This window comes from Pelmatolapia mariae, linkage group LG7, assembly GCF_036321145.2.
Source record: "Pelmatolapia mariae isolate MD_Pm_ZW linkage group LG7, Pm_UMD_F_2, whole genome shotgun sequence".
Taxonomy (NCBI): domain Eukaryota; kingdom Metazoa; phylum Chordata; class Actinopteri; order Cichliformes; family Cichlidae; genus Pelmatolapia; species Pelmatolapia mariae.
In genome coordinates, this window is record NC_086233.1 from 38,445,633 (window position 1) to 38,472,771 (window position 27,139).

Genomic DNA, 27,139 nt, shown 5'->3' on the forward strand with positions numbered 1-27,139 from the left:
CCAGTACAAAACATGGATATAACTTCTGGGTCAGACTCTAGTGGTGCAGCCCAGAACCCTAGTGGTTATAGTCAAGTCTACTTGAACTGCCCTCAAGAAACAATAGCCAACTGTGACCACAAGATGGCAGACATTTACAGGGTGCAAGTAGAAAGGCACTATGAGATCCTTTCCTGAATAGAAAGCTGTTCAGAGGTGTAAGGTTGTTTTGATAGGTTTTAATAGATGTCCATTTTTCCATACATATCTGACAGAAATGAAGGAAAAGCAGAATATGTTCACTTTAATGATTGTTTTTAATAATTCTGTGAAGAATTATGACTCATAGAAAATATCTTTGGTTATTTATTTACAGTTCGTTACTTTATTGTAACTAACGTGTTCCTGTCAGAATGCTGTAGGGAAGATGAGCACTGATCTAACTGTTCAGTAGCAGACAGCAAGATTTGTGATCTGATCCATCCTGAAATTAAACCCAGCTATTTGATCCACTAATCTTTATTCAGTCGTACAGAGATTGTGTATGTGTGTAAAACATTTTCAGAGTCTCCTCCAACAGGAGCAGATTGTGTTTTGAAACGTGAAGTAACTGGTTATTGCTGGAATGAAACTACAGTGCAGCAGGAGCAGATTAAGCGGCCAACCTCTGAGAGGATTTAAACAGCACATTGCCTCTGACCTCTGAAACAAGCTGACTAAGTTCAGCAGGCACTTTTGTTGCAAACTTACTAATTATTTCTTAAAAACATAAACATTACTTTCTTAATGTAATCCATCTGTCATAGTAAAGACATCTATACCATTAGATTTGTATTGAAAATCAACTGCAGATGTATGCAGAGGTCAATGTAAAAACATTGCACCTTTTTTTATGTTTGAGCAACCTGAAATCAGAAATCATTGGTTAGCTATTGAAAAGTTAAAAGGAAGATAAAAGATTTTAAAAAGTCATGCAATCACTATCAGTACTGGTATGGACTGGTTAGGAACACAGATAAGCTACATTTTTTGATGGAAATGAAAATGATCAACTGACAGAAGGGTAAATTCAAAGACAACCCAAAAACTCAAAGTGAAAGATTGATGCAGCAGGCTAGCCCATTATGCTGAAATGTCTTTACAACAACTCAAAATGGTACTCAGTAGTTTGTATGGCCCCCATGTGCTTGTCTAACAATAGACGGATGCCATCCTGGGGAGTCTCCTTTCAGATCTGGACCAGGGCATCACTGAGCACCTGGACAGTCTGAGGTGCAACCTAGCAGCACTAGATGAACTGAAACATTATGTCCCAGAGGTGTTCTGTTAGATTTAAGCCAGGCGAGCAAGGGGACTAGTCAATGTTATCAATTTTCTTCATCTTCCAGGAACTGCCTACATACTCTAGCCACATGAGGCCTGGCAATGTTGTGCACCAAGAGGAACCCCGGGACCATCACACCAGTGTAGCATCTGACAATGGATCTAGGGATTTCATTCTGATACCTAATGGCAGTCAGGGTGCTATAACCTGTAGAAGTCTGTGCGTCCTTCCCCAGACCATCACTAACCCACCACCAAATTGGTTGTGCTGAACAATGTTACATGCAGCATAACACTTTCCATGGTTCTCTGGAACCTTTCACATCTGTGAAAAGCACAAGATTTCAGCCATCAACCTGCCAATTCTGGTATTTTATGATAAATGAAAACCAGGATCCATTGTTCCAGGCAGTGAGCACAGGGCCCATTAGAGGCCACGCTGTCATGAAACCTGGAGCCAGGTTATTTTGTTCGGTTCTGGCAGTGCTCAGCCTGTTCCTCCTTGTACAAAGGAGCAGATACCAGTCCTGTTGATGGGTTAAGGACCTTCTACGGCCCTATCCAGAGTTACTACCTGTCTCCTGAAATTTCCTCTCGAGACTGTGCTGGGAGTACAACTAACCTTCTGGTATTTTATCTTTAATATAATGTCATATCCAGATAATGTGAAAAAAAATAGAACCAAAATATGTGAAAAATATAGCTCAAAAGCACTTTACGTTAGTCCTCAACTCAGAACGTTAAACCAATAACTTCTGCGCTCAGGTGACCCAAGGTGATGTAAGACTTAAAATCTGTAACTTGTAACTTTAACTGTAACAAATCAATGTAATGTAAAAGCAGTATCAGTGATCAGTGGACTGACCTAGTTGGTGGCTGTTTCTATTGTGCAGGACATTGCAGATATATGGAGACACAACAATTTCCACTAGACTCTCCAAACGGTGATACTCCGAACTTGGAACACCCGACTCATGGATACCCTGGCAGAAAAAGACAAAGACGTTCATGCAATTTTTGATGTTAAGTGAGTACCTTTGGGCCTCTGTACGATATTTTAAAAACTGAAGACATTTTTTTTCTCACTTCAAAATACTAAGTAAGGATGGATACCAGGACCAGAGTGGTCAGTAGTAATGAAAAGCATCTAGGCAAACTGCTGCTACTGGAATTCATGCAGTATTAATGCAATCTAATATATCTGATACTTTCTAATTTCTAACTAACCCCCCATAAGATGTGCCAATTTCAAGGGATTACATTTGACATCGCTGTGCGTTAATATTTTGTTTTTTGTGGTCAAAGCTGACAGGTCAGAATGTTCAAAAGACTGGGCTCATTTTACAGCTAATGAAAAATTCAACTAAATGCAATCTTCTATACAGGATGTTAGTTACATTTGCAAATATAACATTCTTCACAGCCCAATATGTTTACTTTAGCAAGCAGTCAATGCTTTATATCAGCATCTTCGGGGCAACCTCCTGGTCCCACACTAAATGAACCTTTAGTAAGTATTTCTTTAAATGTAGACAAGCAGCAGCCATAGTTCTGTCAGATCAAACATACAACCAAATTCTTAAATTGCTTAATTATTGTGAAAAAATTCCCCACCATTTATTACAGTGGAGTCAAGTTGATTTGGGTTGATTTAGGTCCTGAATGCTAGGTAACAAATCATCACAACAGCAACAACTACCATGTAGCTAGCCTAAGTCTACACTAAGTCTGAACTTAGTGTAAACTGTCATGACAATGAAAAACAATTTAGTATTGTAGTAATATTGATGGCAGAAGTACGATTATTTTGGCCCCGTAATGTGTCAGAATTATAACATCTGTTATATCTTTATTTTATATAAAATATAGAGAATGGTATCAACTAGTGTATTGGTAAGTAATATCTGTATCCAAAAATCAAAAACCTATTGAAGGTCTTCGTGTTAAAACTGTTTAGATCTAGGGGTATTACTGATGATTAGTACTTTTAAATAGCCTGTTTTTTTTTTATTTTTGCAGTTTTATCTGTAATTTCACCAACAACAACACCAGTACTTAGCTTACATAAGAGTCAAATATGTTAGCAATAAACCCAAAATGAAACCCAAAATGAAAAAACTAAACTTTTATGGACTCACAAAGGTACTTTCTGTTTAATAATGGCTACACCTCTGACCTAACTGCATTCTTATGTTATGCTCATACCTTTTCTTTACCTTTTGGGACATTAACATTTGATGCAAGCTCAGTTTTAGCTGCATTTCCAAATAATATGATTAAGCTAACATGGTCAAACTGTTTCATATGTATCTAATTGTATTTTCTGGGTTTCTGGGTTACAGCGATGTTGGCCATGAAGAAATATCGTGCTAATTAAGAAATAAAGGCTGTAACTGACCTGTAATTAACTTAAATAGAGCGAGTGATTGTGTGTTTACCTGTAACACCAGTAGCATCTGTGTGACTGATGGAGGAATAGAGGTTGCATTTCCCAGAGTTTCCTCCAGGTGAAGTTTTAACAGCACCAGGTCTCTGAAGGCCAAGAGAGCCATCTGTCTCACAGTCAGCTCCTGACCCTGGAATGCACAAAGTCATATTCAAAAATACATAAACATAGACTATTATTAAAGACAACATTTCACTATTGGTTAATTCGCTGGACACTTGCCTTAACCATAACCACTGCTACCTGCGCCCTACTTTCACTTTCAGCCAAGTCTTCACATTACAATTTCATAATTTACATTACGGTGACCTCATGTGGGCTTTTCATCCCAATATGATTTCAAATCTAGATAATGTGAAAAAATACAACCAAAAAGAATGAAAAATATTGCTCAGAAGCACTTTACTTCAGTCCTCAGATCAGAGGGTTAATCTAATAACCTCTGCACTCAAATGACCTCAGGTGATGGATGGCTTTAAATCTGTAACTTTAGATCTTCTAAAACCACGCACAGACACAGACTAAGCCCATGACACAGCTGTTTTGGACACACAATATTGTGTGTCCAAAACATTTTTGGACACACAATATTGTGTGTCCAAAACATTTTTGGACACACAATATTGTGTGTCCAAAACATTTTTGGACACACAATATTGTGTGTCCAAAACATTTTTGGACAATTGAGCTATGACAATAACAGAAAAAACCCAACATCTGACTGTTCTGATACCATTATGGTAATCTCACAAATTCAAAAATGTAGCAAGAGAAGAAAAAGATTTACTTTTATGAACATCACAATTTTCATTTATTCACCCCTGCGCCCTGAGCCTGGTTCTGCTGTTAAATGGGAGTTCCTTTTCTTCCTCCATATCTCAGTGATTACTCATCTGATCATCAGGGTTCTCTCTCTCTCTAACATTTTTTGAGTCTATATCGTACATTATATGGCATCTTGTTGTTAACTGGTACTATACAAATGTCTTCTTTCAGCCTCTCCTTTTAAGGGCCTACATCTCCAGTCACACCAACCCTCTGCATGTCCGCCGTCCCTACATTAATGAATTTTCTCTTTGGTCTTCATTTTTTCTTCCTGCCTCAATATCCTTAGCTGCTCCTTCTTCAATATCCTTTGCTTAATTTATCCACAAGCCCTTATCTCTACATGTTCACGCAATCTCATCCTTGCCTCTCTTATTTTGTCTACAAACACTCAGCATGATCTGCCACTCCTGACTCATCTAGCTCCTCCCCATGTTTTTTGTAAGACTAACCATCTTTAAACTCTATAATATAGTTGGTCTCACTACCATCCTTCCTCGCCACTTCCCTTTTGTCACAAATTGCCCACTTCACCTGCCTGCAACCTCTTCTTGACTTCTCTCTTTTACACTGTTCCTTCAAATGGTTATCCCCAGGTTTTTAAACTCATCTGCCTTCACTACCTGTACTTCATGCATCTTAAACATTACACCTCCCTAACTCCAATTCACACAGATTGTACCCGTCTTTCTTCTACTAGATTGTATTCCTCTTCTTTAAAGTGCATACCTCATCTCTCTCTTTCACCTGCTTCCTACTGTCACCACAGATCACAACATTGTCTGCAAAACTCACTGTATAATCATTTTTCTGGATTGACAGCCCTATTTTAAAGTAACGTAACATAATATAAAAAGGCTCAAGAAGTCTTGGTTTAATTGAATGCCGTATTATTAAAGTTCGGGAAGAACTGAACTATACATTTTTGTAATGTGGACGATGAACACTTTACCTGGACAGGGTAGAAGATGGCCTGCAGTGTAGGGAGGGTCTCTGTGAAGAACTGGTCCCACATACAGGCAAGGACATTAAGCTGGTTGTCATCTGTGGGGACACAAGAGTTAGAAATACAACCAATATTACAGTGATATGCTGAGCTTTTCCCACCATCTGAGGACTTACTCATACTGTTTTTCTGTCTGTATAAACAAACAGGTTAACACAAGACAGACACAAGCATGATGTTCTGCTGAAACCTGTTACTTTATAACAGATCAATATCCTTTATTTGGCTGCAACATAGTGGCAACATAATCATATATGCAGTGATTCCATGGTCCATCAGACAATATCAGACACGGCCACTACAGCAACTTTTGGAAAACGTGGGGTGCCATCAGAGTCACAGTTTATCACATTTTTATTTTTTCACATTTTAAATCAGTCAAAATTATTAGAGAAACAATTATTAGTTCAATCCTTTCAACCAGTTTCACACACAATAGTCACAATTTACTAAACCAGCTAAAAAACCCAACATAATAGAATTCAATAACTTCTACAGTGGGAGTGCAAAAATATCAATACAGTTCCCTTTAATCCAAATTTTACTAACTTACTCTGTTCAGTCTTAATGGAATGCCAATTAAGAGCAGATTCAGCTAAATATTTTCCCAGGTGATTGAAGACATAATATAATGTTAGAGTGCTATAAACTTCAATATTTCTTGGTGGGATTAACTGGATTGAGACGCATACATAGCAACATAAGAAATTCTAGTCTTTTGTTTGTGCTGTCAGGAGTTATGAGAGCGCAAGGAAGACTTAATTATTCACATCAGTTTGGAGGAATTGGCCCACTCTTCTTTCCTGAATTGTTTAAATTCAGTCAGACTTTAAACAGGCTGTTCATTTTTGAGAGAACGGCCTGTGTAAGCTCATGTAAAGGCATCTTAGCTTTAGTCTAAAATTTAATTAGGCCAAGACCCTAACCCTAACCCTGATCCCTTGGCGAGGTCCCCTCGGGGAAATTACAATGACCTGGATGACTGAGAACCTTCACAGACATATTGTATCCCTATTTCTGTATTGTAAATTAGTTTTTGAATTTTGTTCTTGAAAAGCACTATGTAAATAAACCTTACTTACTTGCAAATGACTTCATGCAAAATTCTCAGTGGCTTAAATACCATACCACCTAATCAAATTTCCCCTCTGTCATTTTAAATCCTATATTTACATTGTTCTTAGCCGATAGTAAACATAGGGCGAACTAAACATAAGAGATTTCAGCTTCTTTATATTAACACCCTACTAACCAGTGTCACTGTTTTGAAGAAGGATCTGTTCCAGGACTCCAGATAGACCTCGACTCAGCAGCTGATTCTAAAACATCAACACAGACAAAGATTTGAAATGTGTATCCAGGACAATCAAGCCAATAAGTAGGTCATCATCTACAAGCTGATGTCTTTAAATTTCACGCCACATTTCATGCAACTGCAATTTCAAATTGGGACAACATAAAACAGAAAATAATCATACATTTAATCTTACCACATGTCAGATTAGAACAGAAGACAGGATTATAAAGAGATTCCCAAAGACTCAGACTGAAAGAAAGTTAACCAGTCCAAATACTGTGTGATCCTGTGTTCAGCGCTGTCTGAAAATCATTGTCAGTGTCCCACCTGCTAAATTAACGCACTAATACCCAAACAAAAATCCATTCATACATTAGATAAGAACTAATCATATTATAAATATTGTGGCTGGTACTTTTCTACTCAATTTGAGCACACAAAGCATTTTAATACTACGAGGCTCATTTATAAGAGTACTTTTTTCTAACCTAAGCACTTTCAACCTGATATCACTATAATAACACTCACATGGATGCATCACAGGCAACTCAGGGTTCAATATCTTATCACTGACCTTCCAGCTAGTCGATGACCTGCTCTACCTCTTGAGCCACAGCCACTCTAGCTTGTATTTATGTAAAAATATCACTACTGAAGCAGTGACCAACAAGGTATTATTGTTATTATAGCATGCATACAGGTGTTTTAACATGTGGGTCAAATATTTTAAAGGCAGAGTATAAAAAGCATTGCTTTTCTTCCTTATTTATTGTGTTAGTAAGTAGCACAGGAAACTATCATTACTGTAACAGTGAACACATTTACACAGCACACATTTCCTTTCAGATAATGAGATACAGCAGAGATTGCTCTTTAGTTTCGCAGCTCTTTTTGCTCGTCACAGGAACCAGGAGCCCTGTGGTTTCTCAGTTGCGCGGGGCAACCAGACTTGGAGCACTCACAGCGCTTTTTTGTTTGGTTTGCTTGGCTCTTTTGGCAACGGCTGACACTGATCAGGGACTGCAGTTCTAGTACCATGAATTGTTCCTAGTGACACAATTTTTAAATTTAGGTTTTCTAAGAATTTCAGTGTTATGAATTGAATTCTGGTGTTAGTGAAAGTAATTCATAAAGTACCTTAGCCACTGAGAGAGATCTAAAGGTGAAAATTGTTTCTTGACCTTGAATTCAGAGCAAATTGATTAAAGCTAAATGACTGAAGCAGTCATATCAATTAATATCAAGAGATTCAAGTCATTGGTCCTCTTGTGCAGTGACTAACATTAGATAGCTCATTGTACTACAGAGACATTAAAAAACAAACAAATAATGAGATTCATTTACAAATATTTGTATGGAAATGTTCTTATTCTGAGCAAAAAAAAAAGAGTTTGCAAAGGAAATTATGGCTGGATTCATTAACCAAATTTGGATTAATTTGTTTTTAGGACTGTGCGAATGTTAGTAAATCAGAATAGTTCTGAACAAACAGTGTCATGGAATCTCCATATAATTTGCATACTGCCCAATAGGTGACACCGAGGAGCCCATGGCACATCCATGTTTTATCTGTAAAAACTCTTGTTGTATTTGAAATATGTGGTGCTAAGGCAGAGGTCTAACACTGTGCAAATCTGATCGGGGGTGAAGTTGGTTCTGCCTTACTAAGGAGCTGTCTTCTTGTAGTCGTTTTCTGTTGTAGGTGTTGTAGGTGTCTGTTGTAGCCTCTGTTGTAGGTATGCAAGTGAAGAGAGAGACTATATCAAATGACACCATAGTTTCATCTGGGTCAAGTGAAAGTTCCTGCGCCTTGTCGGTGGATCACCACCGACTTCTAATAATGCTTCTTGGTAGTAAAGTGTACATAGCTGCAAAGCCGGTTTCTTTCCCCTTAAATGGAGCCACATTTGATTCAAACAAACAGGCTTCAAAAGCATGTGGAAGAACCATACACAGCCACTGCAGTCCTTCACCTCTGCTCTCTGCTCCTCATGTGGATCACACACTACTGCGGGATGGCATTCCATTCTTCAACCAGCATTTGTCACAAGTTAGTGAGTCTGTACAAAAAGAGCACACCCAAGTCCCACAGGTGCTTGACAGGGCTGAAGTCAAGACTACAGGCAGGCTAATTATTCCATGCTTTACTCCCAAGTTCTGAAGGTCATCTCTGATAAATCCCACTCTTTTGAGGCGAGCATTCTCGTTTGGGAGAATAGAGTTCAGTTCCAGACTGTGGAAATATTGTATTGCCACTTGTTGCCGAGTCTAATCTCGATATCTCCAGCCCTAACCAAAAGCCTCATTATAAAAATGAAAGTTTTAAGTCCAATCTTAACCCTGGAGAACCCATGGGGTCAGAGCCAACCCCATTGGTTTTCTAGGGAAATCATGGGTTCAAATTTGACCCCATGGGTTCTCCAGGGTTAAAAGCAGAGAGTGTGTCTGTCTCTCCAAATCCAAATTGGAAGCTGGTTCCATAGTGAAGGGCCTGTCTCCCATTCTACTTGAACAACTTGAACAATGAACTAGGAACCACGAATAAGCCTGCAGTCTGAGAGCAAAATGCTTTTTTAATAAAGCACTATGAGGTGAATAACTACCTAAATCAGTGCCCAGAGGCTTTTTAAGCAGCTCCGTAAACATACTGGCTTTTAGAAGGACTTAGTATATGTCCAATATTATCCACATGTATGCTTGATTGCAAGGTTTCCTAACAGAACATTATAGTGATTTGTAATCTTCTGTATTTTTCACTTTATTTTATGATTATAATGCTGTGGCTGACTGGTGCATATATAAAGCAGAACTGTACTGTTGATAATAACACCGGATATTTAAATATTACATTTTTTTTTTACTGAAGTCCTTCAGAATAACCACAAAAATTTTAATCTGAATGTCATGACAGAATGAAAGCTAACCTGCTTCAGGACGTGAACAGGAAAGATATTTCAGCGCAAAGACGAAGACCAGAAACTCAGTGCTGACATAACATGCAGATCATTTAAAAAAAGAAAGAAAAGAAGAAAAGTTAAAAAGGACACTATATCTGAACACAAAGAGGATGTGTTGTCAAAAAAAGCCTGGAATTTCATAATAAATGCCTTTCCAATTTTAAGATCAGTAATACAAGCGAGACAGAACTGTAAAATACTACAAGTCTCACAAAAACTACAATGTCAGTGATACAGTAGTTCCTGTGGCTCACAATCCATAACAATTTAAAAGGTTATTTTCCATAAAATAACAAATTTGACTAACTTTAAAAATGATTAACTTTAAAAATAATTTCGGTGATCAACATATCAGCAAAAATCTATAAAATTGTAGCAACTTTACATGATGCACTGAGAACTTCTACGCTGCTCCTCTCTTTTCACCACTCCACCTACATGCCACTATTTTATGTTATTAAATTCCTTATACTACTTACTGTACTTTGTATTTTGTCCAGTTTATTGTTCCTGATATCTCTATGCAATACTTTTTTCTATTCTCTTCCCCCTCATCCCGTCACTACCTCTTACTGAGCCTGGTTCTGCTGGAGGTCTTCCTACTGGCAGTCACCATGTAGGATTCACTTTTGATCATTAGTGTTCTCTCTCCAAAATTGTAGTCCTTTTTACCTTAATATATTACGTTCTTTGAAATGGGTGTTGTTGTGGTGGCAGTGAATTGAATTGAGTATTGGTAAAATGCTCAAAAATCCAGTACCAGTACTACAAGGCTAATGATAAGACAAAGTAAGGACAGCGCCCAACATCGACAAAAGTAAATGTTTCCCCTCCCCACTGAAAACAAACAGACCTTCAGATGTTTCTGACTTAGAGACTCCTGCTGACATGAACTCTGTTACTTTACTCAGGAGTAATAAAAGGTAACAGAGGAAGAGAAAATACCTGGAAGTAATCTGTGATGAAGGAACCCATCTCAGTTTTAAGGAGCCACCTACAAAGACACAGAAGACTTGAGCAGTGAGGAAGACTGGCAGCTAACATGTTCCTTTTTATCTCACTCACACAGTCCAAACCAGTTTCTTCTTTAAGTTCATTTAAAGTTAAATTAGTTGTTCACTTATTGTTTCTGCCGACTCTTTCCACTTCTTCTGTCTCTGCATTTTGTTCTGTTCTGATTCAACAAGGCTACTTTGAAAAGAAAAAGTAAAGTGTCACCTGATGCTCTCGTTAAGTGTGTAGAGCTCATTAGTCTGCAGAGCTCCCCCCTTGAACACCTTGATCACAGCTGATTGGACCCTGAGAGAGAAATAAAACAGGCCAAGCAAATAAATTCTAGCTTGTATCGATCATAACTTAAATACAGAAGTCTTTGTTTTATCATACCGAGTTTCTGAAGAACTAAAAACACAGCAAACTGCATTATGTCTCCAGTAAGCTAGATCTTAGGCATTTTAAAAACTCAGAATGTAATACTTAGATTACTTATTTCCTTAGATTTTCAGTTGAAGCTGAAGGCATCATAACATTTATACCACCAGGGTCAAATATTCCGGGTAGCATGCCACAAGCTCCAAACAATAAATTACTGTGAGTTCTTCCCTCATTTGCATTGGTCAGGTCTACCCACAAATTTTGAACTGGACTTGGGTTCATGGATTTGTCACAGCAACACCAGGACACTGGCTTTGTAGTTATTAAACCTTTCTGCCACAACTTCTGAGGTATAGTTGGGGTCACTGACCCATTTGCAATCACTTTCTAAGGGTTGAACAATTAAGTTTTCACAAAGGCCACATGAAAACCTTAGACTGCTGTGAAGGGCTGCACTTCAGCCCTGAATTGAGATTATCAGGATCTGAGATTCTGAGATTCAGATTACTGAATTCAATAATCTGAAAAGATTTTCAGAAAACTTGACCTCTGACCCTGACTTTGAGGTAAGTTTCACAGATATTAAAACTTGTCCAAGATTTTTAGTAGATGCACCTATAGTATCAATTTGAAAATTCTACACCAACCCACTGGTCAGGCACACATGGTAATACCTGATCAGCATTTCACCACAGAGCAGTAAAGATTAAAATTTCATTTGGGGGGGAGGGGGACTTTCACAAAAATATCAAAAAATATAACGTTTTAACCCTCTACTGCATGACTTTTTTATTTTTTGGGAAAAAAAAATCCACCCTATTTTGGGGGAGCTTTAGGATCTGTAATAATATACCAATCATAAAATTTGACCCCCCCCAAAACAGATATTGGTTTGTTGCTTCAACGCAACATTGTGCGACAAGGGTAGTCAAACACCAAGTTATTCTATAATAAGTTTTATTAGTACGACACGAATGAACAAATGAACAAACAACAAATAAACAATTTCACAGAGCAATAAAACACCAAAATACATCCAACACTTGATCAGGGATCTCTCAGGGTGTCTTGTGCATTCAGTGTTGAACCTCAGGAAGCAGTTGCGGTCGGGGTGAAGCAGAGGTGCACATTGCATTTGCGGCACATTGCTTTTGGTGTACCACTGCAACCTGGCACCATGCATCGAAAAGAAAAAAGTATTAGAAAGAAAGAAATGCAACAGGAAGATGCGCATGCACGGGCGCACGCACGCACGAACACACACACACACACACACACACACACACACACACACACACACACACACTTACTTTACCAGCTGACCTCTGACCCCCTGGCTCCTAAGTGTCCCTCAAACCTGATTGAGGGACCCACTCCTCTACTTCACTGTCACTCCCTGAAAGCTCACTGTCCTCACTTTCTGCACATTCCCTTGGTTTCCTTCCATAAAAGGTTTTTATGTCCATGTCCTGTAATTATCAGTAGATTGTAAAGTAAAAAACCTTGACTATGATCATATAAATGCACACAAACACATCTCTACACACATATGCTAATGCATTATATTGCCTGAAAAAAATTAGACTAACTGCACAGTGTTGCCTTGAGGCAACAAATGAAAATTAACAGTTTTACTCTACAAATAAATTTTAAAAAGTAAAACAAACAATCAAATATACTTCTTAACATATTCATGCACATGCAAGTATTTTCTATATACATTTATTTCACTATAAACATGTAAAATAGTGATCTGTATCTTACCTCCTAATGGAGATGTCTCTCATGTAGTGCAGCTTGCAGAAAGCCCCCCCCCCTCCCCAAATGAAAGTCACACCACCTTCAACTCATCATTTTATTGGCCTGGTAGCATTATTTGAAAAAATATAAATATAAATAAATAAATATATATATAATGCAAAATGTGAGTTTTCAGAAAAAGCGACAATGCGTAGAACAAATTTGAACTTTTGAAATTTTCACTTGTAACATTTTTTAGAATTTTATTTGTTTTTTTACACACACACACACACACACACACACACACACACACACACACACACACACACACACACACACACACACACACACACACACACACACACACACGTTACAATTACAGAAAAGAAAATATACACAAATGTGTCCATATTGAGAGCTGCAAAGTTGTAACTCAAATTTCTTATATTTATCTTTTTTACTACTTACAGTCACAACTCTGTGATTACAACCTCTCCAATCAGTGACTATAATAGCATAACTGAACTGTAATATATGTCATCTTTGGAAAGCAGAGTTCAATTTCTGTGGCCACTACAATACTAATACAATACTCTGTGGACTGACGAGACAAAAGTTAAACTTTTTGGAAGGTGTGTGTCCCATTACATCTGGCGTAAAAGTAACATCATACCAACTGTTGGGTCTGCGCTTCCACAGGCCCCGCTGGTTCAGAAACTTATTCCCGTTAACAAAGCAAGACGAACAGCTCAACCGGTTTTTCACATGTTAGCAAGGGAAGGATCTCAGAGCAGCCCTTCTGCCCTCGGTGTCAGACCACTTCGAAGAACCAGCTTCCCCTGAAGCCTCTTATTTCTGTGACACACAGTTTCACAAACACTCATTGTAATCCCGCCCCCCCCCCCCCCCCCCCCCCGCTATAGTGTCAGGCACTAGGTGTGTGTGTGCGTGTGTGCGTTTGGGGGTGCGTTTGTGTGACCTCCTGCTCACCAAAGGGTAATCTCCCCCACCCTGTATATGGCTTAACCCCTCTAACGGTCTCACCATCTCACCATACACAAGCACAGGTGAGGTCATAAATGGCAAGTAAAACATCCTCACTAAATAAGAAAGCAGAAACAGAACCTTCACATACGATGTCCCTGTAGTTAAACACTATAGCCTCCCCCACCATTCAACAGGCTGGGGAGGACAATAGAAACAAAGGAATGTCCTTAATCATATAGTTTGAACCAAGACTTACAAATTTAAGTACAATAAAAGCAACATTTAACAATTTGACTCTAACACCAACAGTAAAATATGGTGGTGGTAGTGTGACGGTCTGGGGCTGTTTTGCTGCCTCAGGACCTGAAGACTTGCTGTGGTAAATGGAACCATGAATTCTGCCATCTAACAAAACATCCTGAAGAAGAATGTCCAGCCATCTGTTCTTGACCTCAAGCTGAAGCACACTTGCGTTCTGGACAAAATCCAAATCACACCAGCCAGTCCACACACACTGGCTTAAGAAGAACAAAATGAAAACTTTGAAGTGACCCAACCAGTTATTAGGTTTAGTACTAGCCAATGAAAAAGACAAACACTCTATGCCAAGAGTGTTACTTAAATTGTAAAAATGTCTTCCCTCTAATGTCAGATGTTACATTTGAGATGGAAGGAGAGGAATATCTTAATCGCTCATTCAGTATGTTTTGCTATATTACCCAAAAAGTGTTTTTGCAGAACGTTATAATGCCACAGTGAATTGATGCCTCCCTTAATTATACAAGACATTTGTATTCTTTGAGTTAATTCCAAAGATGTGTTTTATGAGTTCAGTAACCTGCTGGACAAATATTAATCAGTTGATCCATGAGTTTAAGGCTAAGGAGCTTGGAAAGAAAAGCATCTGAACTTCTTTAAGTTGCTTGAAGACGTTTCACCTCTCATCCGAGAAGCTTCTTCAGTTTTAAGGGTCAAATGGTGGAGAGTCCCAGATTTAAACCCAGTGGGAGTTTCCCCCCAAAGAGGGACAAAGGACCCCCTGATGATCCTCTACTTAATCACATGAGCCAAGGTGTGAAAACTGGTGTGGGTCACAATCAGCCAGGGTTTCGGGTGAGCTCATTGTGAAACCTGGCCCCACCCTATCATGTGATTTCCTGAGGTCAGATGGCCCAGGACGGGAGTGGGCATTAAGGCGTCTGGGAAGGGATCTTAAAACTGGATTATAGATGGCAGACAGTTGGTGTCGTAAACCACCGCCTCTGTTCAAAGATGGTCGCTCACAGTGGACATAAATGGCTTCTTTCACTCCTCTGTCAAACCATCTGTCCTCTCTGTCCAAAATGTAAACATTGGCATCCTCGAAGGAGTGACCTTTGTCCTTTAGATGCAGATGGACAGCTGAGTCTTGTCCTGTGGAGGTGGCTCTTCTATGTTGTGCCATGCCGGCTACATAGGGGATGACAATGTTGTAGCGTCTGTCTTTCTTATCCTCCCTCGCTGGTGTCTGATCTTCTTTTCTGTGCATCTTTGCTGACTTTATAAACACCCAATTAGGATAACCGCATGTTTTAAGTGCTTCCTTTACATGTGTGTGTTCCTTCTTTTTCCCTTCAGGCTTAGAGGGAAAATGTTCTGGATGGTGGTGTAGGGTCCTAATTACTATAGGTTTGTGTTCCAAAGGGTGATGGGAGTCAAAGAGGAGGTACTGGTCCGTGTGTGTGGGCTTCTGGTAAACTTCAATGTTGAGGTTTCCATTCTTTTCAACCTGCAGGGCACAGTCCACGAAAGGCAAACAGTCGTCCTTTGTGTCTTCCCTGGTGAACTTGATGTTTTTATCCACGGCGTTAATGTGCGCAGTGAAGGATTCCACTTCTTGTGTTTTGATTTTGACCCAGGTGTCGTCTACATATCTGTACCAGTGGCTGGGTACTCTCCCTTTAAAAGAGCCAAGAGCCTTTCTTTCCACTTCCTCCATATAAAGGTTGGCTACAATTCCTCCATGTAAAGGTTGGCTACAATTCCTCCATGTAAAGGTTGGCTACAATTCACAATGAGCTCACCCGAAACCCTGGCTGATTGGGACCCACACCCGCTTTCACACCTTGGCTCAGGTGATTAGAGGATCATCAGGGGGTCCTTTGTCCCTCTTTGGGGGGAAACTCCCACTGGGTTTAAATCTGGGACTCTCGGCCATTTGACCTTAGAACTGAAGAAGCTTCTCGGATGAGAGGTGAAACGTCTTCAAGCAACTTAAAGAAGTCTAGACGCTTTTCTTTCCAAGCTCCTTAGACTACGATGACCTGGATGACTGAGAACCTTCACAGACACATGAGTTTAAAGGTAAATCTGTGTTGCTGAAAATAATTGCATTAATAAGAATGAGACATATATACATACGGATGGAGAGACAACCTAAAATATAATGCCTCTAGGTAAGGCTGTTTCTCTTTTCCTTGGGTCAGTTGCATTTAAGTGTGTCCTCTCTATGTCCAATGTCCTTGCATGCAGCTAAGCTGGTTCTCAGGATATGACCTTGCTGCTGCCTCTATTTCCTATTAAACATCCTGCTCTGAGCTGTGGAGTGCAGGAAACAGGCCAGAGATTCAGAGGTGTGAGCTCCTCCTGTCAGTGATAAAATAATCCAAACACCCTGACAAACTGAGCTGCAGTAGGATAAAGAATTTTCAACTGTGACTTCTCCATCTTATTTTAGCCACTTCCTTTAGAGGAAGCCACAGCAGCTCATCTTCATCCTTCTCACCCCATCCCCTGCATCCGCTCCTGTAATGCCAACACTGCCATGTCCTCCTTCATTACATTCATAAATCTGCTCTACCTCTTTTTCTCCTGCCTGGCAGTTCCATATTCAACACCCTTTGTCCAGTTCTATGAAATGAAATAAAAAATGCATTGTTAGTCTGAAGCATTTAGGTATGTGAATGCCAAGTGAGAGACTGATAAAATCATTCAAAAAACAATTACTTCAAGTTATTGCTGTTAAAAGTGGTTCTACAGGTCACTGCATCATGTGGTGTACTTAATCTTTCACACACTGCGTCTACACCTTGGCTTAGTTTCTGTTAAAAAAAAATGCATGATGTGATATGTCAAGTGTTCATCTCAGGTTATTTCAATAATCTGTGTGAATTGTGAAGGACACAATGATTTTTTTGTTCTGATACATAAAACCTCAGAACTGAAAGATGGTGTACTTTTCCACTGTCACTCTTCTGCATAATTTCGAAACAATCTTATCTCCAGTTCTTTCTCCAAAATGCACAACCTGAGCCATCCCTCTGAAAGAGTCATTTTGATTCCTATCCATCCTGGTCGCTTCCAATAAAAAAATCTGAGCATTTTCAGCTCTGCCACCTCCATCTCCACGTTCAGTCTTTTGGCACTGCCACCAAATCAGCAGAATCAGAATAGCCTTTATTTGGATAAGTTTGTACACACAAACGAGGAATTCGACTCACCCTTGTTGGCATCCTCTTGTCACAAATCACCCCTGATACTTTTCTCCACCCATTCCACCCTGCCTGTACTCTCTTCATTTCTCTTGTACACCAGTCATTGCTTTGGATTGTTTACCTCTTCCTCCTTCTCTACATCTGTTTCTTGCAAATTAACCTTTCTTCCCTCTCACTCTTCTTTACTCTTGATCAGAGTATGCCTCCACCTCTCCAGGCTCCCTTCCTAGTCAATGAAAACTGCTGCTGGTCCACATCTGTTTGTTAACCACATTCCTGATGCAGTCCCATTTGTTACACCAGCGACACACCACACCACTGTCTTGCTGTTCTAGTGCATGTCCTGCAGCACCCTCATGCACTTCTTGGTAATTCCTGACTCCTTCAAATCTTCTTCAGCAAATCGTGTGATAAGGTTAGGATATTTAAAAGCAGAATAGGGCAGAACCTTCAGCTTCCAGACTCTTCTTCTGTGGAACCAGCCACCACTTGGGACACAGGAGACAGACATGCTCTCTATTTTTAAGATTAGGCTTAAAGCTTTTGACAAAGCATATAGTTAAGCATATTAGATAGAGCCCTGCCTTAGTTGCTGAAATAGGTCTAGGCTGTTGGGGACTTCCCATGATGCAGTGAGTGTTTCTTTTTCACTCAACACCCCCCCCCCCTCCCCCTTTATTGTGTGTTTATACTCCTCTCTGCATTTAATTATTAGTTATTACTAATCTCTATCTTGCTTCCACAGTGTGACTTTGTCCCGTCTTCCTTCTCTCCAGTCAACTGGCCGCCCCTCCCTGGTTCTGCTGTAGGTTTCTTCCTGTTAAAAGGGAGTTTTTTCTTTCCACTGTTGCAAAAGTTCTTGCTCATAAGGGGTCATTTTCTCAGTATTTCTCTGTATTATTGTATTATTCGACCTTACAATATAAAATGCCTTGAGGCAACTGTTGTCGTGATTTGGCGCTAGTAAAATTTAACTGAACTGAATTCGGATGTCAATGAGAGTTCAGAGGTAAATCCAAGGTGACCGTCTTGAGCTCTTTACTAGTTCTTTGAGGCAATTATGAGCAGTTTCAGTCTTGTGATGTCACACATTATCCTGCTAGAAAACAACTGCTGCCAGTGAGTGCAGTTGCTATCATAGCAAGAAACAGATGGTAATGATGTGAGTCACATGCTATGGCATTTAGCAGTCACCAAACCTAAATACAACTGAATGCCTAGAAGAAATTTACAAGTCCATCCTAGACTGGCAGTCCTACCTCTGACCTGATTTCAACTAATACAGCGTGCAGCTCCTTCATGTTCCTAGTTGGGACAAACCAGCCAAGCATTCTCTACCACCCTCAACATTTCCAACCCTCTAGTACAGTTCCACAGGGATGAAGAATCAATGCAAAGGAGCAATTTAAGCTATGTTGGCACCATGTCTAGGCCCTTCACATTCCTCATATACTTTCCAAAAAGTTAATTCTGTTCATCTGGACGTAGCGTTTTCAGTGGGAGAAACATTTCATCACTCATCCAAGTGACTTCTTCAGTCTCAGCTGACTGCAGGTTTCCCCAAACTTATATAGAGTACATTTGCAGATGAGCAGAATAAACTTTTGGGGTTTTTCTTACCTAGATAATAGAGCACGCATCAAGATACTTTAGGTTTTTTTTTTTCTTTTAACCTTTAATACCATATGGGCTTTCTGGGGTTCCAGCTTGAAAACATCATGCCCAAAATGAATTGAATATTTCTCTAAAATTCTAAACTCCATTTTCACAAAAAAATAAAATAAAAAAAACCCTATCTTGGTATCAAAGCTAACACATGTGAGAAATAATCATAGGTGTAAGGATCACAGCAGATGCAATTGTGTCAAAATAACTGAGGATGGAACACCGAAAAATATGAAAAATTATTATCCTGGACTAATGTTTTTTTTTTAGCTTTTATAGCATATAAACCCTTTGAAAATATGCTGGAGTAGACCAAAAACTGAATGAATCAACATATAAACATTACCTATGGAAAGAACAATGCTGCTGAAGTGACACAGAGCAAAGTTACACAGGTTTAATTAGAGGCTAAGCTAAGCATAGGAACAATTTGGCACCATCTGTGAAAGTTGAAAATTTTGTTGAACAGCATAACTTAGGTCATTTTTGTAAAACAAAAAAAGCGGACACCCCACTGTACACAATGGTAGACTGGTGCATAATGCATCTGTGGATAAACAAGCGAATAAGGTAGAAAACAGTGATTTATGGCCTAAAACTACTCTTGAAGCTGGGAGAGGGAGCTATGCAGGAAATGTGTTTTTATCTGAGTTTTTTTTTTTTTTTTGGAAGCCAGACAGAAAAAGTAAGATTAAAAAAATATTAGCATAAATTCTAACGTGAAGCATATATTTGGTCTTCTTTTGCTGCTTTTTCAGTGAATTTTGGTTGGAGCGTGATAAAACTTGGTTTTGAAATATCCGTGAAGACTGTGCTTTCAGCAGAGACATTGTTTGTCCGTGTAGATCCGTGTAAACATCACTGGGTGAATGTGGGAATCCGCACTTTGTGCTTACATCTTTTCGCAGAATCTGTCTACCTGTTGTTGATTGTTTGTTGTTTTAGCTGTGTTTGGTGGTCATAATAATGGTTTTGTGAGCTTTTATGTGAGATTCTGCAATTTCTCTGGATACCAGTTGCTGCTATGTTAAGTCTATAGTTAAATCACAGACCTGGCGGCACAGCCCATGAACCTCCAGGGACAAAGGGGCTCAACAGATTATTTAATCAGCTATCTGTTAATCAAAAGTAAGTAAGTAAGTCAGTTCTTCCTGCTCTGGCTGCAAAAACAGGAATCAAGCATTTGCAACAACCGGCAATGACTCTTTCATGTCGCTGTGGAAGAATTGTGGCCCACTTTTCTTTGCAGAATTGTTTTCATTCAACCACAAACACGAGTAACAAAGGTTTCAGGAAAATGGTCAGTCTGGAAATAAAAAAAGACTTGTTATCATGATAATAACTCTAGACATAACCACGCAGCCCTCATTAGGCCTTTACCAATATAGATTAAATCACTAAAATCAGAAGCTAATCAGATATGAAACCAAATAGAAAATTTCTAACCTCTGAAAATTTCAATATAACCTCTTCTTTTCTTAGCATATTTTTCTGTTTTTTTAAAACCAATGTTTATACACATGAAAAACATACCCCAGTGCTAAAGGTAGAACAAAAGTAAGATAATATCTCTACATTTTGTTTTGGGATTATGGAGTCGTGCAGTCTAGAACTGATAACGTCTGATATTTATACCAATGAACTGAGCCAATGTAGTGCTCCATTCAGGCAAATTCTTGTTATATTCTGTATTCCAGCCTGACTTGTTAGTATATGTGGAAACCTCTAACTGCTGCCTGTTTAAAATTTTGAAGTGTAACAGGTCAGTGCAGGCCCTTTGACATAAATTACCGACTTTGAATAAAAGGGGAAGATGAAACTTGCTGATGGAAAAGTGACTTCATAAAAATACTAAATTACAACAGAACAAAAACACTTCAAATTTTAGCTTACAGTCACTTTCGGCTTACTTTGGTTTTAAATGTAAATTAAATATGGATCACAAAGATCAAGCTAAAGTACTGTGGGATTTCTTGTTTGAAGTCAGCTCACCTGTTCCACACAGTGATGTTGGAGATCTGTAGAGCAGGTGTGCTTGCATGAAAACGGGTAAGGTCTGACAGAACTGGAGAGCTCATGAATCGAGGTCTGGGACGCCGAAAAGATCCCATTATGGAAGCTGGCTGCTGTAGAGAGAGGGAAGCGCAGCTGAATAATCAGCGTACTAAAACACAGTTTCAGCATTTTAGAAATATACAAAACTGATCTCCTTGGAGACAGGCGTGAATCTGAGATTAAGACATTCAAAGGTGATGAGTGCATTTAGCTGTGGTTGAGTTGCACAGTAATACTTGTATACAGAACTGGAAGATTGCATTGTGACTTTGCTAGCATGCAAAGGAGGAAGAAAGTGAAAGGTGCTGCAGCTAAACACCACATCTCTTTGAGGTTCTGAAAGTGGAGAACTTGCATGATGGATGATCAAATAAGATTAGGCTAACCCGGATATTTTGATAATGTATTATTATGTTGATCTTGATTCTTTCAAGTTACATACAGGGAATACTCCCCTGTTCTAGGCTGCTTTAACTTCTGTTGATAGCTGATGCAGCAAAGCGGCTTTAGCAGCATCGGATTTATTTAGAACCAGAGAGACAGACTTCTATCAACCCACAGCTTCCTGTGCAAAGATACAAGATCAGCCTCTCTCTATAAAATGCAGATCTCCAGGTACTCTGCTTTCCAGAAACTACACAGACTTTCTTTCACTGGATGTAGTCCTTTTTTGTTGGTGACATGTCTCTCTTTCTGTACAATTTTCCACACATTGTACAAATCAGTTTCTTGTGCTATGACCTACGGTGCTTCTTTTTTGGTCTTAAATATGACCCCAAAATGAGCCTCTTGTGATTCACAATTAAAAATTAATTAACAATTAATTAACATGATGACCAAGAACCAGTCTGCAACTATTGACCTACACTGCAGGTACATGAGTAAGGAACCAATGCAACAGGAAAAACCTGGGCATTTAACCTGTCAGTTCTTTGAAACTAGGCGCAATAAACACAATAATTTATCAGAACAGTAAAAGGCATGACAACAATTCATCTAGTTATATGAATAATTCAATTATTTAAAAAAATCCTCTACAAAAATATTTTGGTTTGATGATTCGTTTAACGCGCAGCTCTGTAACACGCTGATGTGTTAAATGATGGAAACACAAGCAACTCACCCAGATTTGCAAGTAAGAACAGACCTGCAATAGAACTGTAAAACTGTATTGAGGAGCAACATGTAAATAAAAAGTCTGACAACAGTTTTTCAACAAAAACACTGACAACTAAACATCTAAAAGATCCTTCACAGTTCTGAAGAAAAACTAAAATCTGAAATCTTGGAAATCAAAATTAATTTATACCAGGTTTATGGGGAGACAAAAGCATGAGATGGAGAGAAAAGAAGCATACCACATCATCTGTCAAATATGGTGGAGACAATGTTGACACTGGCATGTATGGCTGCCAAGAGAATAACTTAACTATTTATATATTACTGACCTAAAGCGTAGTGCAAAAGCAACCCAAGAGTTTCTCAGAACAGTGACTTGAGTTACTCTTGAAAAAAGTACCTGGTACTACCACCTAATGGAAAACCCTAAATAGCTGCAGCTATTTAATATTTTAGTAATCGACAGTGTCATCAGTGCTGCTCGTGTTATCATTCTTTTAGTTCAAAAAATGGAGGCTGCATTGTCCTAATGTTGTCATATATTTTAGTCACAAGCCGCTCCGTGATATGTCTCAGGTGTTTTTTTTAGTGGAAAATGCACTTGCATTAAAATGGTGACAACTGAGCACTACGGAGTTGTGCATTAAAACGAAACATGGAAACAAAGAAAATTGCAGTGAAAATTAGTTCTGTCAGCGTTAATCTCATTAAAATGACGTTAACGCCATAACAGCATTAACGCAGCAAATCTCCGTTAGCGAGTTACCACGGATCGCCCGTGCGTGGGGCTGCACGGCGTCAACGAGCTAACCACGCTAACGCGGTTACACTGACAGCATCAGTAAAAATGTATTATAATTTCCAGTGTGAAATTATAATAAATCATGATAAATCATTGCTCTAGCTACTGTGTGGGATGGAGCACTATTGCAAATCCTTCATCCTGACAGCAGTCAGACTGCAAAATTCCCACACAGGGAATATCAAAACACTGTACATAAACAGATATATATAATATAGATTTATATCTGTTTATCTTTTGGTAACCTTTTTGGCTTTTTTTGTTTGTTTTTTAAAATTGATTTAAATGTATTTTTCTAATATATGTCCATTTCACTTTTTTCTTCCTGAACCTTACTGTACTACTAACAAGTGACTTTCCCCAGTGAGGGACAGATAAAGTCAATGTCTAAAACTCCCTTTTCAGTTACTGAAGGCAGAGAGACTCACAAATAAGGAGCAACTGAGCATGGTAGCAGTGAAGGCCTCTGTTAGAGTGAATTGTTAATGTTTGTCATTTCTATGCTTGCCAACTCTGATGAAAGGGATTCCACTGTCCTTCCCCCCAGATTCTCGAGGTTCTGGTTGGGGGGGGGGGCTATAATGTTTTATTGCAGATACATCCTATCTGCTTCTTTTGATGTAAGCTTCCTGCGTTTACGACCCTTTGGTCAGCAGGAGGTCTCTCACACACTCACACACACACACACACACACACACACACATTCCTACTTACATATAGAAGTTCACACATATACATACAAAGCCTTGTCTTAGAACTATGTGGGCGTTACTTTTTGTGTGAACTGTCTCTCTATAGGGCTTTGGAGCGTGATGTCACGGGAGCGGGGCCACGCCCCCTCCCGCCATGACAGTAGGCCAAGGAAAGCACACGGAAGCGTCAGCTATGGTTCGTACGTGCTGTGTTGCAACGTTAGATCACACGATAAGGAAGGCAAGAAGCTGGAAAATTGGCTCTCTTTTCATCGTTTCCCCTCCTGGAGGCAACGGGAGGGACCTCATGTATCCGATATTACTAAACGAAGACGTCAGGCTTGGATTGCAGCGGTCAGACGAGCGGATATCGAGTTCTCTGCCATCCCGAATTTTTTGTTGGTTTGCTCGCGGCATTTTCTTTCCGGTGAGTTCTAAATAAATTCATATCTCTCTTAATAGGCTTTTAGTGTTATTTTGAATGCGCTGAGGTCATAGATAATTAGATAAAACATCCTAATGTGTGATGCTGCAGAACCACGTCATGTTGACGGAGTAGCGTATTATTTGGCATTATTGCAGGCAAACCAGCATATGAAATATGAAACAGAAAAGAAAAGTATGTTTATTTTTTTTATTCAAGATCTGTTCACATGTACTTAGCAAGTACATACACATGAAATGCAAACTATTTACATGGCAACGCACAGCTGGCAACCTCTGGCTGTATCTTGGTCATATGGTCAACGTACTCACAACGTGGAGGCTTAAAAACGGCCAAATCTTGTACCCAACCGTTTGTGAATTAGATGTGTGTCTCCAGGAATTTATAATTCCGAAAATGATTCGCCGTGTATGCGCTGACTCCACAGACAAGGTACGCGACGATATCGGGATAGGACAACGGCGGTAGGCTGTCTGGGTTTCCGCTCCACTGCCTTTTTTCATACGGGTCCACATTACCGATGCACGCTATTTTTTCCATGTACCGTTTCTTGGCGTCTGGGCACAGTCGGTCGCGATACAGCCCTTTGTCTTTTGCGCTGATTTTAAGCGTGGTTCTGGCAGTCCTGCTTCCAACACAGTGTGTTTGTTTTGATTTGTGGCCTTCTGACATGGCGCCGCGATCCCACAATGCACTGCGGCGTGACGTCAACTCAAAGCCCTATAAAAGGCAGCAGGAGGAGGCCATCGTCGGGGTCATTCGTGATGAGCTAAGATACCAACGAGGCCTCCCTTGCGCAAGTAATCGATCGATCGACTGTCTTGTTTTCTTTCATGATGAATAAGTCTCTAGAACTAGCGGGGTTTGTGGGAACAGACCCAACAGCCTCATTTCAAAGGTCTCAAGGAAAGAAATGCCACATTTGGTGATCGGGCCCTTACTTTTAAAATCTTGTTTTGTCCTCTGAAAATCGAGGACTACAGTTCAACTTTACTTACATAGTGCCAAATCACAATGACAGTCTACAACTCCTCTGCAGTTAATGCAATACTTTTGGTTTAATTCTTTGAAATGACGCTGAAACTCTGCACTTCAGTCTTCACTGTTTGATCTAAAATCCGCTGTGGTGGTGGTACAGAGGCAACATCACAGAAACTCTATGACTGTCCCAATACTTAATAATACTAAAATTAACAGTCCATCACTTGTTTTATTTTAACATCAAATTTAAAAAAAAAATCCCACATTAACAGAAAGAAAAAGTGTAAACATTTCCCACATATGTCTGAAACATAACTGTTTTCTTTGAAATGAGGTCAGTTAATAATTATTCTGCAATGGATTCAGTTTCTTTCGCTTCTAAAATCAACACAACTATACTTTTAATTTTGTAAATATGGCTGTCACGTGTAATCACACTTACACACCCAGGAAATGCAAAATATAGCTTTCCCCAAACGCGAGCTAGTTTCATAGTTGTGTTCAGCGAAAGAGTAATCAAAAGACAGAGCAGCCAGGGTTATGGTTATAAATACACAGGGACTGAGAGGTTTGTCGTACTTTGGATGGACTTATCTCTAACCTTTGGTCAATGAAAATTAAAATTACCCAGAAAAGTTTGGGTTTTGGTATCAGTCTGGTGTCTGTGTATTAATCTCTATCACCATGTGAGAAATGATTTAGAATTGGTTGTGTCACCACTGGCAGCAAGAACTGAAATGAATCATGTGTGATAACTGGCAATGAGTCTTTCACATTATTCTAGCAGAATCTTGGCCTAGTCTTCCTTTGAGTTTTAATTCAGCCATATTGGACAGTTTTGAGCAGGAAAACCATAATAAATCTCTTCTCTGTGGCAGGTTAGGTTAAAGTGACAGCAGTGACACAAACAAGAGTAGCTCACACTGATGATTGTTGCATTTATTTTTGAAATGCCCACTAGTGACACAAGACAGCTACATGTAAGCATGGGTCTGCAAATCTTTGCATATAAACAATGATCTAACGAATGCACAAACATGCCAGGCACTTTAGGTTAATGAGATGCAGTGCTGTAAAACAAACCAAATGTCAGTGTGGTTCACGATCCATCACAATTCACAGGTTACTGCGAACAAAAAATATGCCTTGACCTTGATTACAGTTTGGGTGGAGACACATTAGATGATCAGTGTGTGTAAATTTGATTAACCTCTGACCAATAAGAGGAATAGTGATTGTTTTCAATTGTGAATGAAAGGACGAAAGACAGCAACAAACAATGTTGCCATCTTTCATCCTCTCCTGTGGTAACTGTCATATCCCCTATTTGTTTTCTACTCACTTGCTACTACCATACTTTCTACTTGTATGTTAGACTGACTTTCCCCAACCAAACACACTTAAGCTTACAATGTCACATGCATCTCTTACCCAGTAATCTGACATTAAATGAAATACACTACAGTTATCAATGAACACTTGCTTTAAACATGGAAATTATAAAAATTGTATTCAACGGCGACAGTTAGACAAATTGAACAGCAAGTAAATAACTAACTAAACACAACAAATGTGCTTATGTCTCATTCAAATATAGCTCATTTGGATGAAACATGGATTTTTATATCACCAAATACTTTAATGTCTCATCTCGGCCAGGTAATAACAGGTCATTATAATGCCAAAACAAGTTTGGGGCTGGATTAAGGATTAGGGACACTTAAGAAGATTCACAGCAGTTTTACTCTACCTGAGCACTTAAAGCACTTTTTACAACTTGCCTCAGTAACCCATTCACACAACTATGCTTTCTTTTTTCTAAGTGCTTTCTATCTAACATTCACACACATTCATACTCTGATGGATGCATCAGAGCACAACTTAGGGTTCAGTATCTTGCCCAAGGATAATTTGGTGTAGCCGGGGATTAAAACAACCTTCTGATTAGATGACCTGCTCTACCTCCTGAGCTG

At 39.2% G+C, this 27,139-nt stretch overlaps 1 protein-coding gene across 4 annotated transcripts in view; it reads right to left on the minus strand.

Moving 5' to 3' along the window:
- LOC134631071 (proline-rich protein 5-like) overlaps window positions 1-27,139 on the minus strand; it is a 40,084-nt gene that overhangs the window by 3,715 nt on the left and 9,230 nt on the right. The window contains exons 1-9 of one of the 4 annotated variants that reach the window (XM_063479024.1): window positions 21,065-21,175; window positions 11,052-11,132; window positions 10,779-10,827; window positions 9,801-9,862; window positions 8,542-8,603; window positions 6,832-6,898; window positions 5,526-5,617; window positions 3,741-3,878; window positions 2,168-2,285 (exon numbers count right to left, since the gene is read on the minus strand). In XM_063479024.1, the coding sequence (XP_063335094.1) occupies window positions 2,168-2,285; window positions 3,741-3,878; window positions 5,526-5,617; window positions 6,832-6,898; window positions 8,542-8,603; window positions 9,801-9,862; window positions 10,779-10,827; window positions 11,052-11,082 (619 nt within the window). In that variant the 5' untranslated portion in view covers window positions 11,083-11,132; window positions 21,065-21,175. Of the gene's footprint in view, window positions 1-2,167; window positions 2,286-3,740; window positions 3,879-5,525; window positions 5,618-6,831; window positions 6,899-8,541; window positions 8,604-9,800; window positions 9,863-10,778; window positions 10,828-11,051; window positions 11,133-21,064; window positions 21,199-22,250; window positions 22,272-27,139 lie in introns of those variants that run through there. The other 3 variants (XM_063479023.1, XM_063479022.1, XM_063479021.1) reach the window with 3 other exon arrangements.